This window comes from Glossina fuscipes, unplaced genomic scaffold, assembly GCF_014805625.2.
Source record: "Glossina fuscipes isolate IAEA_lab_2018 unplaced genomic scaffold, Yale_Gfus_2 106, whole genome shotgun sequence".
Taxonomy (NCBI): Eukaryota; Metazoa; Arthropoda; class Insecta; order Diptera; family Glossinidae; genus Glossina; species Glossina fuscipes.
This window is the reverse complement of record NW_023998449.1, coordinates 318,651-335,346: the sequence shown is the minus strand read 5'-3', so window position 1 is coordinate 335,346 and position 16,696 is coordinate 318,651. Positions and strand designations below refer to the sequence as shown.

Sequence of the window (16,696 nt, the reverse complement as noted above, 5' to 3'; positions counted from 1 at the left end):
GGAGTGATTTTAGCATCCGTTGCAAAGCAAGCTTCATCCTTACCTTATAACGCGAAAGAAAGTGGTAGCAGGCAAATATCGCGCTGAGATATATTAGAAGCAAATCGCTTATTTGGGAAATCAACCAAAAGTTCGATTACAGTAAGCCGCTCCCACGTGAACGTTAGGAAGATTCGAAGGATTTTACGCATGGGGAAACCTACATTAAATATCATGAAGATGGTATAGAAAAACCATTTGCAATCTAAACTAGAACAACAAATGTAGATTTGTACATTTTCGTAATTTCCATAAAAATTATTTTTTGCGTTATTAAGAAGATGACCAAAGACCTTCTCTTTGAACTTGTACTTTTCCCTATCTAAAAAAAGTTAGTAGGAGTAATGATATGCGGGGGATATGGGAAGGTTTGAAAGAAATATTTAGAACAATCGATATTTTGAAGAAAAAAAAAGAAAAACGACACGTTCAAAGCATTTAATTATTTTTTTCGTTACAACAAATTAAAAATAAAACTGAACCCTAAAAAACTAAATTTCTGTTAAATAAAAAAAATATTTAAACTTTGCGTGATTGCAAAACGATCTGAACTTCAAAAAAAGAAAAGCAAACAAATCCAACAGTTTTTTAAAAAGGGTCATCATATGTGGACAACAAAAATTATAACTGCCGGTGATGCGGCAAATTCAAGTGATTGCTGAAAAATTCTCCCTGTCATACGTTTCTATGTGACCAGAGTGTTGTTTTGCACAAGCCATTTTACTCTAAACCATCAATGCATTTCTGATACGTTAGCTGCTTTTTTTTTTTTGTTAAACGAGCACGAAATCTAAAAGCTGGCCAAAATAATGAAAGAGACTAACGCTTTTGTTAATACACAAGCAATAACGCGGAAGATGTATTAAGGGATTAAATAAAAACTTAAACTTGTGCGAATAGTTTAAGAAAGCGTTTAACGAGATTCCCAATATATACAAAGTTTCATTAGCATAACGTGACCGTAGTAGGAAAACTTGCAACTCCATTGCACTTCGCTTTTTTAAACACTAATTTGTAGAGAAATTATTCCTTATAGGAATATTTTTTATTGTTCTGATTTTATATATTTATTTTTTTTTTTTTTTAGCTGGGCAAGATTTATTGTATCGAGTAGAACCACAAAACAGGCAACGAGTTGCACTACAATCATGAATGCATGCAGCCAGCCGAGATGTTACCGCATTTCAGACAACGCGTCTCTACTGCCGGCAAAATTTGCAAAGTATCCAAAGCGACCACACTGCCAGCACTACTTTAAAGTCGGCATGAAAAAGTTAGCTTGTAGGATACAGTAATTAAAGAATTGGGTATATTAGTTCCTTTGAAAAAAACCTTGACATTGGACTCACTTAAAGCGGCAATTTTGTTGAAGAGAGAGCGGTCTAATCGCCATGATTTTGATTACTTCGTAGGCAGTGATTATTCTAATTATGTGCACAGGTGTGGAGGAGTGAGACTCGTTTATTTTCCTCTACGTTCATTTTAATAAATTTCATGCATTATTACACTTTATTATATGCCGGAAATTAGCCGAAATATCATTATGGAAATCGAAAAACTCATACGTCAATTTTTTATGTAAACAAACACATTACGGCAATAAATGTTATGTCTAAATTTTGAATTTAGTTCTCTTCTTAGAGTAATCCAAACGTAATTCCATCTTCATATTATCCTCCAAATCCTCACTTCAAACAGTATAAGGGTGACCTTTTCAATAGAGCTACGAAGTTTGCTTTCTGAAATTTCAAACCATAACTCTTATATATAAATGCCAATCAAGTTGTACGCAATACTGTCAAATTTTAGCTAGAAAACACTGCACAAGCGCGTATATTTGAAGTGATTTGGTAAATAAATATATTAAGATATATTGCAAAATCTAACATGTAGTCAATTGTTTTTATCCCATTTTTAGATTAAAACCCATTAATGCCTTATTGCTTCCTCGTGCTAAGGTATTATTCTATTTTAGTTTATTTTGTGTTTTATTTTCAGTCATATTTGTCTCTGTAATATTCCTTTTTTGTTTTCAGCCAAAGTTTGCAACACTTTTTTTTATATTATTTGCAACCACTCAACAGTCTACAATTATATTTAACAAATCTAATGGCTTACTCCATCTCTCCTCCACTTTTTTATTCAGATCTTCAACAACTAATTTAAATGCTTTGCATTTGGCTGGCTAATGACGAATTACTGGCTGCTCTCTTAATTGGTTCTTCACATACTTACTGAATATCTCCTCAAATTCCGTTAATAATCTAGCAATAACAGTATGTTAAGATGAAGAAACTGTAAAAGTAGTGCGAACCTAATGTTTCAAATTTTTGATCGATCATAAATAAACATATAGCGTCTTAAGCGCGGGCGTGACAACGTTCCCATAATGTCCGAAAAGGTCCCCTACATGGTTTGCAGTAAACAATTTTTGATTGGAAGCCCAAAAGCGTCATGTCAGCAACGTGCAAGTTATGACTCGATTAATTTGTTCGTATGCTAAACGTAATAAATGATCTCCTAATGTATCTTACGAGTACCAATGGTATCCAATAGAGGGAGAAAGATTTGAATTTTTTAATAAGGGTTGTTGATTATTAAACCTTATTATTACCACAAATATTTGCATCATTCTTCTTCACATTTATTGATATTGACTGAAATGATAGCTTATATCAAATTAATGTAAGTTTTTCAGCCATTAAGGTTACGTTTATAAGCAAATCGCGGCTATGATGAACTACTTATGCGTTATTACGGCAACCTTCCGAACTGTATTGAATTTCTCTGTATCATCTTTTGAGGACCAATTTGAACATTGATTACAAAAACATCCGTTTCGTTTACTAGCAACGTTTCTTTGTGTGCTGTGTTATAAGAGGCAAATTGCGACTAAAGCAAAGCACAAACTGATGTCCCTTTTACTTACACTGTACACCAAATTATTTATCGTAACATCAATTGATCACGTTTCTTCCCAAAAAAATTTTGAATTCAACTTTGTCTAGAATTAATTTTTTTCAACATATGTTTTATTTTCAATATTTTTCATATTGTGCTTATGTTTGATTTATTTATTATTTCAAATTGAATGCTTTCCATTTTACTGGTAAAATAATAATAATTTTAAAAAAATGAAAGAGGGGCCAAGTTTGTACACGTATAAAATTTAACCATTTTATAATTTTTAATGGAGTATTCGTTTAAGTATTTAGTTAATTCAGGTATCAAAGAGGAAGAAGAAAGAAAGGTTAAACGTTTACACAAAATCTGTTTGCACATAATGTCAACTCAAAAAACGAGGTTAATTTAAACAAAAACAAATGTTATTTACAAGACGTTTCTTTCGTTATTTAAATGTATTTTTTAATAATACTCGTTGGCTTTTCATCGCACGCCCTTTATATTCTGTATCACCTTTTTAGGATTCAAATTACTTTGCCATTGGCAACACTATTGCATTGTTCGTTATTCGTGTAAATTGGTCGTCGGGTATCGCAGTAGTGACAAGTATGCAGTGTGTAGAAGTATAAGAGACAAGTTTCCCTTTTGTTGTTTTTATTAAATAAAAATCGAAAAATAATAAACTCAAAAGTGTGCACTTTTTCTTAATAAACAAAGTAGCAAAAAAAGTTAAACTAAGTGAAAGGAACCAAAAAATCGTAATGTTTTGAATTTTTACTTATGCTTGGAAAGAACGCAATAATTAGAATTCGCCAAATAAGGATAGAAAACTTTGCAATCAAGTGACAAAAACGAAACAAGAAGTGAACACAAAATATATTAGGCGTCTTTCAAAGTGAAATTTAAAAACGATCACAAAGGTGAATTGTAATTGAAAATCGATGTAAAAAGTGAGAAAAAAGTGTAGAAATTCTTCACGAAAGGTTGAGAATTCTGGGACAATGGTTTTCATATTAATTCAAGTAACGAGCTCTGCATCAAGACGATTAGAAATAATGCGATTACATTATTTTTCTTTCATTTGTTAGTTAAAGGGACCTGCAAACATTGTTGAAGAAACAATTGAAAAATTGAAAATTTTTGTATCAAAAAATTGAAAAATGAATAATGAAAATCTTGAACAAAGGAATAAAGCAAAAGAAATTACGCATAAAGAAAATAAATTTTATGGCAAAGTGTGTATCACTTTGATAAGTGCAAGAAGTTTGTGCTGTGTTGCGTCTTATTCGGGGTTTATTTCACTATGGACGTTGTTGTTTTTGAATTTTTGAATTTTGTTATTATTTTTGGTTTTATTTAGCGATTCCAAGTACATTTTGTTATTACTTTTCGTTTCTACTCGTAAGTTTGTGTAAGAGCGCGAGTGTGTGCATGAGTATATAGTTGCCTGAAAAGGAATACAATGAAAATCTGGGCATGACTCTACGTTTTCTCTTATACGTGAGCTCTATAAATTCTCAAACTTCTTATATCGTTTCTTAACAAACTTTTATTGTCTAAAAATATTCTCATATGTTTTCTAAAATATCTATATTCTAAGTTTCCAAGTCTTTTTTATTACTTTGCCTACTTTAATGAGTTTGCACTGTTGTTGACATTATTATTTACCACACATCGTCTGTTGCCATCATCGTTAGGATGTCTTTTTACGCGTTTTTTAGTTCAGCTGAAAATTAGATTTGTTGTTAAGTGAAATATTAGTAACAGTGTGTGCGCGTGTTTTGCTTTGTAAATAATTATTAAATTTATACATAAGTATGAAATTTAGGTCATCGTAACCTTGACCATTTTATTGCGCATATGTTTTATAATACTCACTTTATTATTTCCCTTTTTTGCAATAAAAATATTAAATGTTTTCCGTTTGCTTGGTTTTCACCAATATTGTGAGTCCTAATGGAAGGAAAAATAAGTGAAAGAGGGAGCAAAGTGCAACTATTGATTTTGATCGTAGGGATTGTTAATTGATTGTTATTCAATTCGTAAAAAAACTAGAGGAGAAAAGACAAGTAAAATAGTTTTGCCAGGCATAGGCTGCAGTTGAGCACCACTCCGCACGATTTCGTCTAATAATATTCAATCATTTTTTACTTTCATAGAAAGTCTTGAACGTCAATTGACATGGGCTACATTTAGCATAACTTTAATTTTCTTCTTTTTTTTTTTGAAAATGTAATTACTTTTCACCTATTTACGCCATAAAAATAAAGCATGACTTGTCATAAGAACTGGTGATATTTAAAAAAAAGCGGACCTATGTAACACACACTTCTCACGGTTACAGTCCAAAAAAGATCCATGTGACTCAAATTTGACCTAACTTTTATGTTAGATTGATTGATTTTCATCATACTTTTGCTAATGTGCAAAAAATAGATTCATTTAATGCAGTTGCGATTTACATAAAATTGCACTCATGGCTCAGTCGTCGTCATAAGATATTAAAGATTTTACATTTTGGCCACAACGACTTATTTTTCTTGAAAACTTAAAACCGCAAGATAGACCTGTTTGGTGTACAACTACGTCGAAAAAAAAACATTAGTATTCTAAATATGCGAAAATTGCGATCTGAAAAGTAACCACAAAAATACATGCACAGACATCAGAGGGACAGACATAATTGAAACTTAAATTGTGGCCTCACTTTACGCTGTTCTGGTAATTATATGTGCCCGCACGAACTTAATATACGACAGAGTAATAGGAAACGAGGAAAAGCTGAAAAGTTTTTTTTCAGTGAGGCAAAAATATATGCACCGTTAGTACTTTTTGTTGCTTTCTGTAAAAAGTTGGAACAACACATAAATGTGTTCGTTTTTTGACTCACAATCCACTTAACAATGTCGAGTGCGAGTTATTGTCAATAGCAAAAAAGGGCATGATCACCGAAACAGTTCAAATGAAACCAACAGGAACCAGCAGGTTTGAAATTTAAAAAAAATCAAACGTCATTTGCTTTATCCGCCTGCCTTCGCTCAAAATTGTTTACCATTATTTCCGCGTTATTAAAATACCGACAAAGCATATCAATATATATGTAAATTGATGTTGTTGTTGTTGTTAACAATGTAAAAGTGTTTTATTTCTTTCTTCGGCATTTTGAGCATAAATACAACATTTTTTCGCTACGTTTATAAAATCTTTTGTAGCCATTTTTTATTATACTTCTCAACAAACGACTCAACCCATTCTTCTTCATTACATAGGACTGTTCGTTGGCTAATTGCTAATTAACCGAAAATGGAAAGTGGAAACGGAAACGATCAACATGCATCACCGTCGTTAGCTTCGGCTAGTAGCAGCAATAATAGCAGCAGTAGTAATATTTTAGGAAATCTAGCATTGTTACCGTTTATCCAGGCGAATGATGAAGAACCTACAAATGAAAATGAATTCAACGAAGAATTGACGCCTTTGCAGCCGTTTTCGGTCACATCTAGAGCCGATTCAGAAGGGCGTCCGAGCGATGAACAACAGCGAACGGCGGTTATACCTTTTACTACCACGGCATCACTTTTAGTTCAGACACCAACTACATTATTAGGCCACACTTCTTCTAGTTCTTCCCCCCAGACAACGTTTGCCCCATTTTTGTTTAATGTCAGCAACACCGTCAATTCCATCGATCAATCCAATCAGGTTAATTTTTCTTTAGCTTCCACACCGCTTTCGTCATCTAATTCAACATCGACTACATCCCCATTGTCGTCATCGTCAGTTTCTCACATTTTAGAACCATCTGGTATAACACGCCAACAACAACAACAACAACAACAATCATTAACGTCAACATTAGCATTGCCGCAGAGTCAACAAACATTTATTCATGAGCACTCTCCTTCTCCTTCTCTTACCATCCAGCAGCAACAGCATCATCAAGCTTCATTACAACCTTCAATTCCTTCCCTAAGCTTAAACGAAGCAATCTCCGCTCCGCAGAACCCAGAAAGACCAGTGATTGCATCTCGACAATTTAATGACGGACAACAACATTTGATTGCCGACACTATCGACGCCTCTGCAATTGTGCAATCTATTGTAGCCAATGCTAACCGTGAAGATCAACACCAAGAAAGGCAGCTTGTAGACCCAGATAGTATACGTTTGGATGATAACTATAACAACGATTTCAATATCGACTTAAACGCTGTTAATGAAGTACAACAACAACAGTTGCGGCACATTTCATCTCCACCATTAGATACTTCCGCTTCAGGTTCTGGTGCTCATACGAGTAACACCGACTCACCATCAACATCACTGCCTTTGTTGTTACATCAAGAACAACAACAAGCGGAAGAATCTAAACAAACACCGTCCTATTCCTCGTCATCCTCCGCTTACGTGCACCACTACTATCAACACTACCATACACCTCCGTCATTGTACTCATTACAATCTCAACAGCAGCAACAATTCCACCACCGTCATCATCATCATCACCATCATCCCTTTAATTTACACACACATTCACACCCACGTCCGCGATTACCCGCGTACTGCGACTTTAGTGGTACTGTTACAAATCAAATCCCAAACAGCACTGAGGCCATGTTCAGTAACGTTAGCGAAAGTGCTAATGGCGTTTCTGTTGGCGCAAGTGCCATCCATACTAATGCCGCCAACTCATCAGGCACCAACAGTGTTCAAATCGTCGATCGTTTAAAACTTTTATACCCGAATGTTAACGAAGTAGAAACTCCTTTGCCACGCTGTTGGAGTTCTCATGACAAATGCGTAACTATTGGATTGTCACAGAATAACTTAAGAGTTCAGTATAAAGGTCGGTTTTGCATCTCTCAAGTCCATCACTGATTTTCCCTTACACTTGTAATTTTTTTTTTCGAATTTTTAGCTGGCGCGGTCGGTGTTGGTAAACCTCAGAACGAGGCTGCTTCAGTACGCACGGCTCATCCCATTCCACCGGCATGCGGTATATATTATTTTGAGGTTAAAATTATATCGAAAAGTAAAAATGGTTACATGGGTATTGGTTTAACAGCAAAACAGTTTCGCATGAATAGATTACCCGGTACGCCCATTGGTTTTTCATATTTGCTATTGTAGAACAAGATTAAAGAGAGATCTAATTCCACAGGATGTGACAAAGAATCATATGGTTACCACGGTGCTGAAGGTAATTCATTTTCATCAGCAGGTCATGCTCAATCGTATGGTCCGACATTTACCACGGGTGACATTATAGGTTGTTGTATTAACTTTGTGAATAACACTTGCTTCTACACCAAAAATGGTATTGATTTGGGCATCGCTTTCCGAGATTTACCAGTAAGTTTCTGCTAATCGAACAGAACATTCGAACATTTTAACCCATATTTATTTAATTTCAGAGCAAATTATATCCAACGGTTGGTTTACAGGCGCCAGGAGAAGAAGTCGATGCAAATTTTGGGCAAGAACCTTTCAAGTTTGATCAAATTGAAGAATTAATGAAACAATTGCGGGCCGATATGAAAGCTACCATATACGATTTTCCTTTGCCAAGTGATCACGATGATCCTACCACTTTATTGCAGAAGTATTTGAAATCTTTATATCCAAAATTTTAAATTACTCATGTTTATTTAACAGGATGGTCTCTTCCTATTTGGTGCATAATGGTTACAGTCGAACGGCTGAAGCTTTTTTCCGCACTACCGGGCAAACTATCCGTGAAGACATGGCCTCCATACGCAACCGACAAAGTATGCCTTCCATTAGATGACTTAAAAGCATAGATTTATGTGTAAAAATTCTATACCACAGAAATTTTAAAGTTGATTATGTCTGGCAAAATGGGACAAGCGATTGACCACACCTTACATTCTTATCCCGGCCTGTTGGAAAGTAATAAAAATCTCTGGTTTATGCTGAAATGCAGGCAATTCATAGAAATGATTAACGGCTCCGATGTCGAGGTAGAGCACGCATATTTGTCGTACTTATTTGTGTAATTTTCATTTACAAAAAATTCTGCTTCCCAGCACTGCCCTAGTAACAAAACAGCACCTGTTTTAAAAGCAAGTGTTGCCACCACACATCATGCAGGTACGACACAAACTGAGATATTTGCTTCAAATCAATCGGCTGCTTCATCAGCTGCAACAACAACAGCACCACCTAATCAAACTTCAGTTATACAGTCAACAAAATCTTATCAAAACGGCAACAGTCGTGATATCAGTTCAAATGGCACCACACAACTACAAAACCAGAGTAAAGATAATGGTAATGAAAAGGAGAATGATGATAGTACGTCAATAAATATGGTAACAATAACAGAAACTACAAATAATGCACAGAACTCAAAACATACAGCTGTGATAAATGCAGATAATGAGTTAAAAAATCAAACGTAAGTACAATTCACTTAATGTTACGCGTTCTAATAAACCACCAGAGCAACGGGCAATATTAACTCTTGCAAGGTTCCTAGTAACACGGTTCTACAGTGTTCTTATGACCCGAAGACAAGTTTGATTTAATATATTTAATTTATTTTCGCTTCACACTTCAAGAAGACAATTTGGGCTAGTAAATTTATCAGAAATATCAGGAAACGATAAAATTATGCATATACTTGATCGGAGTGAAATTCTGATTAAATGAATCATATCTTTACCGCTTTTAACGGAAAACTTATTGCATTGATTCTAAACATATAATAACACAAAAAAAAGATGCTGCAAATGTTGCATTCTCCAAATATTCGTAACAGATATTAGAATCTTGAATTTGGCGTAGCATAATTTAATAGCAAATGTTACATGCAATATTACTATTTCATTTCTTAAATTATACAGGAAAACTACCTAAACTTTTCTAATTCTTTTACTAAACTCAATACTTTTTGAATGCAGAGTTCCATAAAGTTATGCGTAAAATTTCTCCGAATCGACCAATCAACTCAACAACAGCTGACAGAAAACTTTAAAATTTACATACACTCGTCTAAATTACTTGTTAATTTCTAAAGATGTTAACAGTGTTAAATTTTCCAGTAATTTAGTTGATCAACGTTCAACTTCCGGTGGAATCTCCACAACAAATGCTAGTAAATGTAATGATAATGATTATATGAACGATGTCGAAATGGAAAGCAATGGACATACGACAAATGGTGAGAATTAATTTCAAAAACATATAGTTTTTTGCTCCATTAATTACCCGAATGAAGTAAATTAGAATGTTAAAAATTGCAGATTTATACTTTATACTTGTTCCTAATATAACTTAGACCTTAAAATAGTTCTTTAGTTAACGTTATATATGAAAAATGTGGAGTGAAGGAATAAGCAGCATGATGCGCGTTTTCGAATCGTTGACTTAGCGTCAAACGTAAGCCGTGTTGGCGTTGGCCGATTCCTGAGATTGGCGTCCCCAAGACTCTTTTTATGCCGAATTGCTGCAGTTGTGAAAATTAAGTTGAAATTTTGATAGTGTAGAAATGTTTTTTGACTGATTAAAAACCAAAGATTGACAAACGGTTCTATTTTGAGATAACCTTCAAAAAAACACCAGCAAACTTTTCATATTATCGTATGCAATTTTCTATCCCGTAATGGTGTTTCGGCAAACTTACTACCCAAGTTCTCATCAAAATTATTTGAGCAAAAAGAATGTTTGTGTCGAGTGTTAGCTTCCTTTCTTCACTGTGGCCATTCCGCATAAAATCAAAATAGTTCCGTTTGATAGAATTATGTATCTGTCATCGGCAATCTGGAAAATTAGGGGTTCAAAGAACTGATTGCCGTACATTCAAATGTCTTTTCGCAGAAATTATAACCACCAAAAATTTTCAGCTCACTACGTAAGGTACGTGCTTTATAAATATTTTTTTGAACATTGGAAATTAAAAAGGATCAAAATAACGTACTCAGTAATTCTAGTCTTCGACCGCGCAGATTCTGATGACTTGCAAAAATTTTTCTTTAAAAAAAAAAACAAATTTACCCATAAAGAATATTCAAGAAGCAAGCGAAGATTGGTGTCTCCTATGAAGAGCTCCTATGGGAGCAAAGTCGCACTTACAACCCTTGGAAACGACAATAACGTAGACACTTAAGTAATTAGCATTTGTATAGCCAATATACCCAATAAAGTAAAAACGAAAAATACTTATCTACTCTTTAATTTTGTTTATTCATTTACTTAACTATTCATTCACTTTTTTTGTTGCTTAAAATTACATCAGACTTTCTTTTTTAGGGGAAATTTGCAAAAACGGTAACCCAAACAATTTTAACGATTCTATTGATACCGATGAAGAAATGGGTAAATTAAAATTTGTCACACATTTTGCTAATTAAGAAAATGTCTTTTACTCTACTTAAAAAAAGATGTAGATATCGCACCTACTCCTCGAAAATGTACGAATGGCATCGAAAGAATATTGGAGTTTGGCAAGGATTTATCACAAATGGGCCAGCAACTAGAAAAGGAAAACAAAATGACTGATGAAGATCGTCAAATGTTACAAGTAAGCTAAAAAAAGTTTAATTTTTTAAATTTTATATATTTTGCTTCCATGCTTTCAGGATGCATTTAGCTTAATTGCTTACTCAAACCCCTGGTCAAGTCCTTTAGGTTGGCAGCTATGTCCCACAAAACGAGAGACTGTTTGCACGGCTTTAAATTCAGCTATATTAGGTAAGATAGGAGTTTAATAGCACGGACATTGGCTACAAGGTTTTTTGCTGTTTTTACAGAATCCATGTACTACCCTAGACGTCCTCCTTTGGATTATTGTGTAGCTCATGCCAATGAACTACTCAAAGTCATGGCTCAAGCTTCTTTGGGAGCTTGTGCTTTTGTTAATATCAACGATGTGTTCCCAAAGAATTGACCCGCGCAACTTTAGCTGAAATCGGGCCTAAAAATTCCCTCGACTGTTACTATTTCCTCCTTAACCGATTACAACTCCTGTTATTCCTTCATTACCAGCTCCTCTTATCTTAAGGTCAAATTACCACCAGTTATCGCAAATTTCACTACAAACTGTAACGCTTATGACACAAAATCTAAATCAGCAACAACCAACCGTAAAAATAATACCGTCTCTACATCCTCCATCTTGTTTTAATTGAGTTCAATACAGAAACAAAAACCTACTATTTTAAAAGATTTCATGCCGTTAATTTCAACCCTATTCTTAAAAAACAAAAGAAATATTTTTATTAAAACAGAAACATTTGGAAAAAACTTGTACAATTTTTTTCTTGAACAACTCTATATTTATATAAAATAATCCAAAGTATAGGAACGATTTTCCATGGTTTCTCTTAAAACACATTAATTTTTCATTTAAATATTTTTAAAATTATTAACTTCGGTTTAAAAAAAAAGATATGTAGTCAAATTTTTACTTCAGCTATAATCGTGTATGCTACAAAGAAAGTTTTGCTTATATCTTAACTTTGTATTGAAAAAAATAAATACAAATTTTTTAAATTTAAGAAAAAAGGCAAATCTATTAGCTTTTAAGCGCATATATTTTTAGTGTATTTTAAATCAATGATTATATAAAATATTAACAACAACAGTAATCATATTTAGAAATGAAATCAATGCCAGCAGCAACCACAACAAAAAATCTTGAATTAAACTTAAAGTGTTGTTCGTGTGTAATTAATAATTTAAAGTAATTTTAAAAGAAAATCAGTGGTAATGATTAAAAAATGTAGAATTTGCTTATGTACCATAAGGTGCATTAATTACAATTACGGAAGTGTAATCAATATAAATTAGCTTAAATTGATGTCTTTTACAAATATTATATTTAAAAAAAGGAAATTAAAAGAGAATTCTAAACAAACAAGTCGACAGCAATAATATAAAACAACAATTCAAAACATACAATCTACTATTTAGTTTTGTTTATATATATACATGCAAACGTATATAAAAAGGTATATCTAAAGAAAAGCAAAGAACGCGTCTCTTGTTACAAAAACCATCGAGAAGGGTTTAAAGTAGCTTCAATCGAAATAATTTCTATGTAAAAATATTCTAAAAGCAGTCAAAGCAATTTTAAGATTGTTAGAGACAACAAGAAATAAGTTAATTAATAAATAATTACGAATTAAGAAAACAACAATATATACATATATAAATTATTATGAATTATCCAGATAAAAAATTGCCAGTCTTTTTTTCAAATTAGAAGCAAGAAGATTACGTTTACTCGAATTTCGCCTTAGGCCGAGTATTTTTCATTCTATCGCCTTTACGGCAAAATGGAATATTTAAATATTCACTGCTCCACCCATGTTTAATTTTGAAAGCTTCCTATGTTCTTAATTTATATTGCACAGTAAACGCGTCATTTGGCGGATGTGGCCCACTTTCCACATGCGTGTACCAAGATCCAATGCGTTTGCGAATTTTGAAGACGGAGTCGCTTTTGCGGCCAGAAATTTATTTGCTACTATGGAGTTTGCTGAAGTCGATTCATTGTTTGATGCTGGATATATGCCTTATTGAGTCTCTAACGCTTGCTTTTGGGTGTTGCAATTGGCAATTTTCATCAGGATATTATGGAATATGAAATATTAAATTCAACAGAGAAGATTTATTGCTTTTAAAGAAGACGAGTATTATCTTACAAACGATAAAAATATTCGACCTACCTTCTTCAAAAACACATGTCAGAAGAGAGAGAGAGCGCTAAAATAATTTATTAAACCGATGACCAAGCTCAACTTCGAACTAGTGAACTTATGAAAATAGCCAGAAGGGTATGTCTTTTTCATACATTGTTTAACTATTTTTGCCATAACCAGATAGGATATATATATAATTTTTTGTGTTGCTACAAAAGAACTCGAATGTGTTAAATAGTTGCTTGAGCGGCCACTTCTTTTAAAAGCAGACTCAAAATTTCTTTTGCTTTTATTAGCGATGGGACAACGAAAAGCGTCAGTCCCTTTACCCGCTTCAGGTACGTTTTGCCTTGTAGCCCGGTCAGCAAACATTTCACTGCATTGCTTTTCAGCCTTGCTTTTCTGCACATGGAATCCACAACCACACGTTTGTTTTTAAATACATTACCCTGTAACGAGTCGTCTTGGGCAGGGTATACTCAGCTAATCCAGGACTCTTTCCAAGAAAATTTATAGTATAAAAATAACTTGGACCTTCGGTTTTGTTCTTATGTTTCTATTTATTATTACAATGATCAGCGATCTTAAGAGGAGTAGGAGAAAAAAAACCAGCGTGGTGATCCGACCTTAACGTTTTAATATTTCTTATTTGAACGATTATTATTATATTTACTTTTCCACGTTTCCGTAGCGCGAGTTTGCTTGGTTGCTACCACACAACTGAAAGACTGAGCGTGGTGCGAAACGCTCTTTTATAGTTGCGATCACCATCGCTGTCCCATTACATGTTTTAGACTATATTCACTTACATATGTATTATGACGATATTCTTACACATCTGTATGCTAACTTAGGTTCGATCGAACATATTTGTTCAGCTCTGACTTTTATAAAAATGCTTCTCTTATGTATATTTAGCGTTAATACTATCTTACGTACCAGCTCGTATGATTTTATTGCTAGTGTTTGCTTGTATGCCTACCCTTTTTCCATTTGTTTTACCGCTACTCGGTATGATTCTGTACAACGCTAACCCAGGTACTGAATCGTATGATTTGGTAACCCCTAGGTGTGTGAATGCTACTCTCGCTATTACCTTACCATCTGTCTACAAAATGTTTCCTTAGAAAAATTCGTGCATATTGTTTATAGGCATTCGCGGCTCTTGTGTGAATGGGCCAAAGCCATCTTTTATAAATCCCTCAAAACTTATTTATACACATATGCAAACTGAGCAACTACATGCATATATCGTGCGGCCGCACAAACGAGTATATTAGAAAATGGAAGTAGCCCTGTTTTCTTATTATTTCGGGAGTAAGGTTTTATAGGGTTTGCATTTAACATAACATTCCTTACATAATAAAATGTATTCTTTTAGGTTGATCCAATATACAAATTTTTGGCCCGCATTGTATTCTGAATGAACTAGGCTTCTTTTTGTGCAGCATTTTTTTTATCGGATATTAACTCCAAAATTTGTGTTTAAAGAATGACATGACGTTAGCGTTATTATAAATATTTCCATGTTTTGTAATTTTTCTGTCTTTATTTGGTATTCGACGGGGGATTCTTAATTTATTTGGAAATTGATGGACCTTTGTCTTCAGCACAATGATTAAATCATTACTTTTTGAAATCTCAAAATTTTGGAATATCTGTTGTCAATCATGTTAGACAGTTTTTTTATATCCCTTATTCGTGTTAAGCAAGTGCCTTTCTTAACAATATTTTATTTTCTTTTGTCATTCAATACCCTTCTCGACGGCAATTTTACGTGCGAGAAATTTTATGGTAGCTATCGAGAAAAAATTCTTAGCGCTAGCAGGAACTATTCGTTGCCCTACAAGTTACCCGGGGTCGGCCGCCATAAAATATAAATAAAATAAAACAATATAGTCGACATAAACACAAACAAAATCGAGAGCCTTTTTGTGCACTAATTGATCCATCCACTCTCTAATAGAACAATTTGACTTTCAAACAAATTGTCTTAATTGCTTGTTTTTTATTGCCTACGAAGTAAGGCAAATCACAGACGCAAATGATAGATAAAGATTAGATAAATCACTTTAGAATTTAAAAAAAACGATAATCACTTCTTGGGGCCTTTTTTCTTTTTGTTTTATTTGTATGTATTCGTGCAAACCCATTTGCCAATTGCCAAAAAGTGTTATAAAAACCCGGTGAAGTTGAAGTGCCAATACGAAATCAGGAATAACGTATTATCGTGTCAACCCCTTTAGGCCGTCTGTATATTTTCAGAAAGAAAGTAAATACAGATTTCAATTTTGCTAGCGTCCAGCGTATTCATATTACTCACCCTACATCATCACACTTTCCAAGTCTCATCATTTGGTTATTTATTAGTTATACTGCTTTTTTAGTTCTGTAAACTAGCATAATTTGTAAAGTATGGTCTGACCTCAACGCTCTACTATCTTGCTCGCTTTCAGTTAGACGAAAGAAGAATTAAAACTGACGAATTTAATAGATGAAATTCTCATCTGCGAACTTTCGTATCAGGTTCCAATTGACTTAAATAATTTCGTTATAAGGCACTCCTTAAATTTTATGAAAGGAAGTCATTCAAAATTTCATTGATTCGCAAAAGTTGGAAAACATAGACTCGTTCATAGACTTTGGATTTTTATTTGATAGGAGATTACTATTTAATGGGACAAAAGCTATCAAATACATTTTCTAATTTCTGTCATTTGGGATAAAATTAGCTCACGTTTTGCATTATCATTGGCAGAGTCGCATTAATAAGAAAATGTAGTAGTAAAAGAGCAAATATCATACATTTGAATCTATTGCGCTTTGACACTTTATTAAAATTTTCTTTCTACACGAAACTCGATTTAACACAAGCTAAAAATAAAAAATTTTCTTTTCACAAGAATAGCTTTGTTTTAACACGGTTTTCAATATTCTCTGCATCTTTTTAAAAAGGTTTTTAACTGAATTTTTCTGATACATTTTTTTTTTTGGGGGGGTTTCTATGAATTTTTTCATTGTCATTCTTCACATTGTAACTTCGTGCTATACTTTTCACAATTCACTTGAATTATGTGGATTATGTATAT

At 33.5% G+C, this 16,696-nt stretch overlaps 1 protein-coding gene and 1 long non-coding RNA gene across 12 annotated transcripts; one reads left to right on the top strand and one right to left on the bottom strand.

The window, feature by feature from the left end:
• The first annotated feature begins 3,559 nt into the window (after positions 1-3,559).
• Positions 3,560-12,781, top strand: LOC119638655 (ran-binding protein 9). Of its 11 annotated transcripts, none has more exons than XM_038035567.1 (15): positions 3,577-3,863; positions 4,032-4,443; positions 6,213-6,645; positions 6,871-7,789; positions 7,862-8,038; positions 8,105-8,295; positions 8,358-8,545; positions 8,599-8,711; positions 8,773-8,924; positions 8,991-9,361; positions 9,993-10,126; positions 11,215-11,280; positions 11,346-11,485; positions 11,544-11,655; positions 11,715-11,851. In XM_038035567.1, the coding sequence occupies exons 3-15, from the start codon at positions 6,247-6,249 to the stop codon at positions 11,849-11,851; spliced, it is 3,099 nt and encodes a 1,032-aa protein (XP_037891495.1). In that variant the 5' UTR covers positions 3,577-3,863; positions 4,032-4,443; positions 6,213-6,246. The 11 variants fall into 11 exon arrangements, with proteins under 11 accessions (XP_037891496.1, XP_037891493.1, XP_037891489.1 ...); XM_038035566.1 differs by having other exon boundaries at positions 6,868-7,789; XM_038035565.1 differs by having other exon boundaries at positions 3,567-3,863; positions 6,213-7,789; positions 11,555-11,655; positions 11,715-11,823.
• Positions 12,726-14,717, bottom strand: LOC119638656. Its single transcript, XR_005247472.1, has 2 exons — positions 13,635-14,717; positions 12,726-13,502 (listed from the first exon to the last, which is right to left on the bottom strand). It is a non-coding gene; the product is annotated as an uncharacterized LOC119638656 (long non-coding RNA).
• Positions 14,718-16,696: the final 1,979 nt, after the last annotated feature.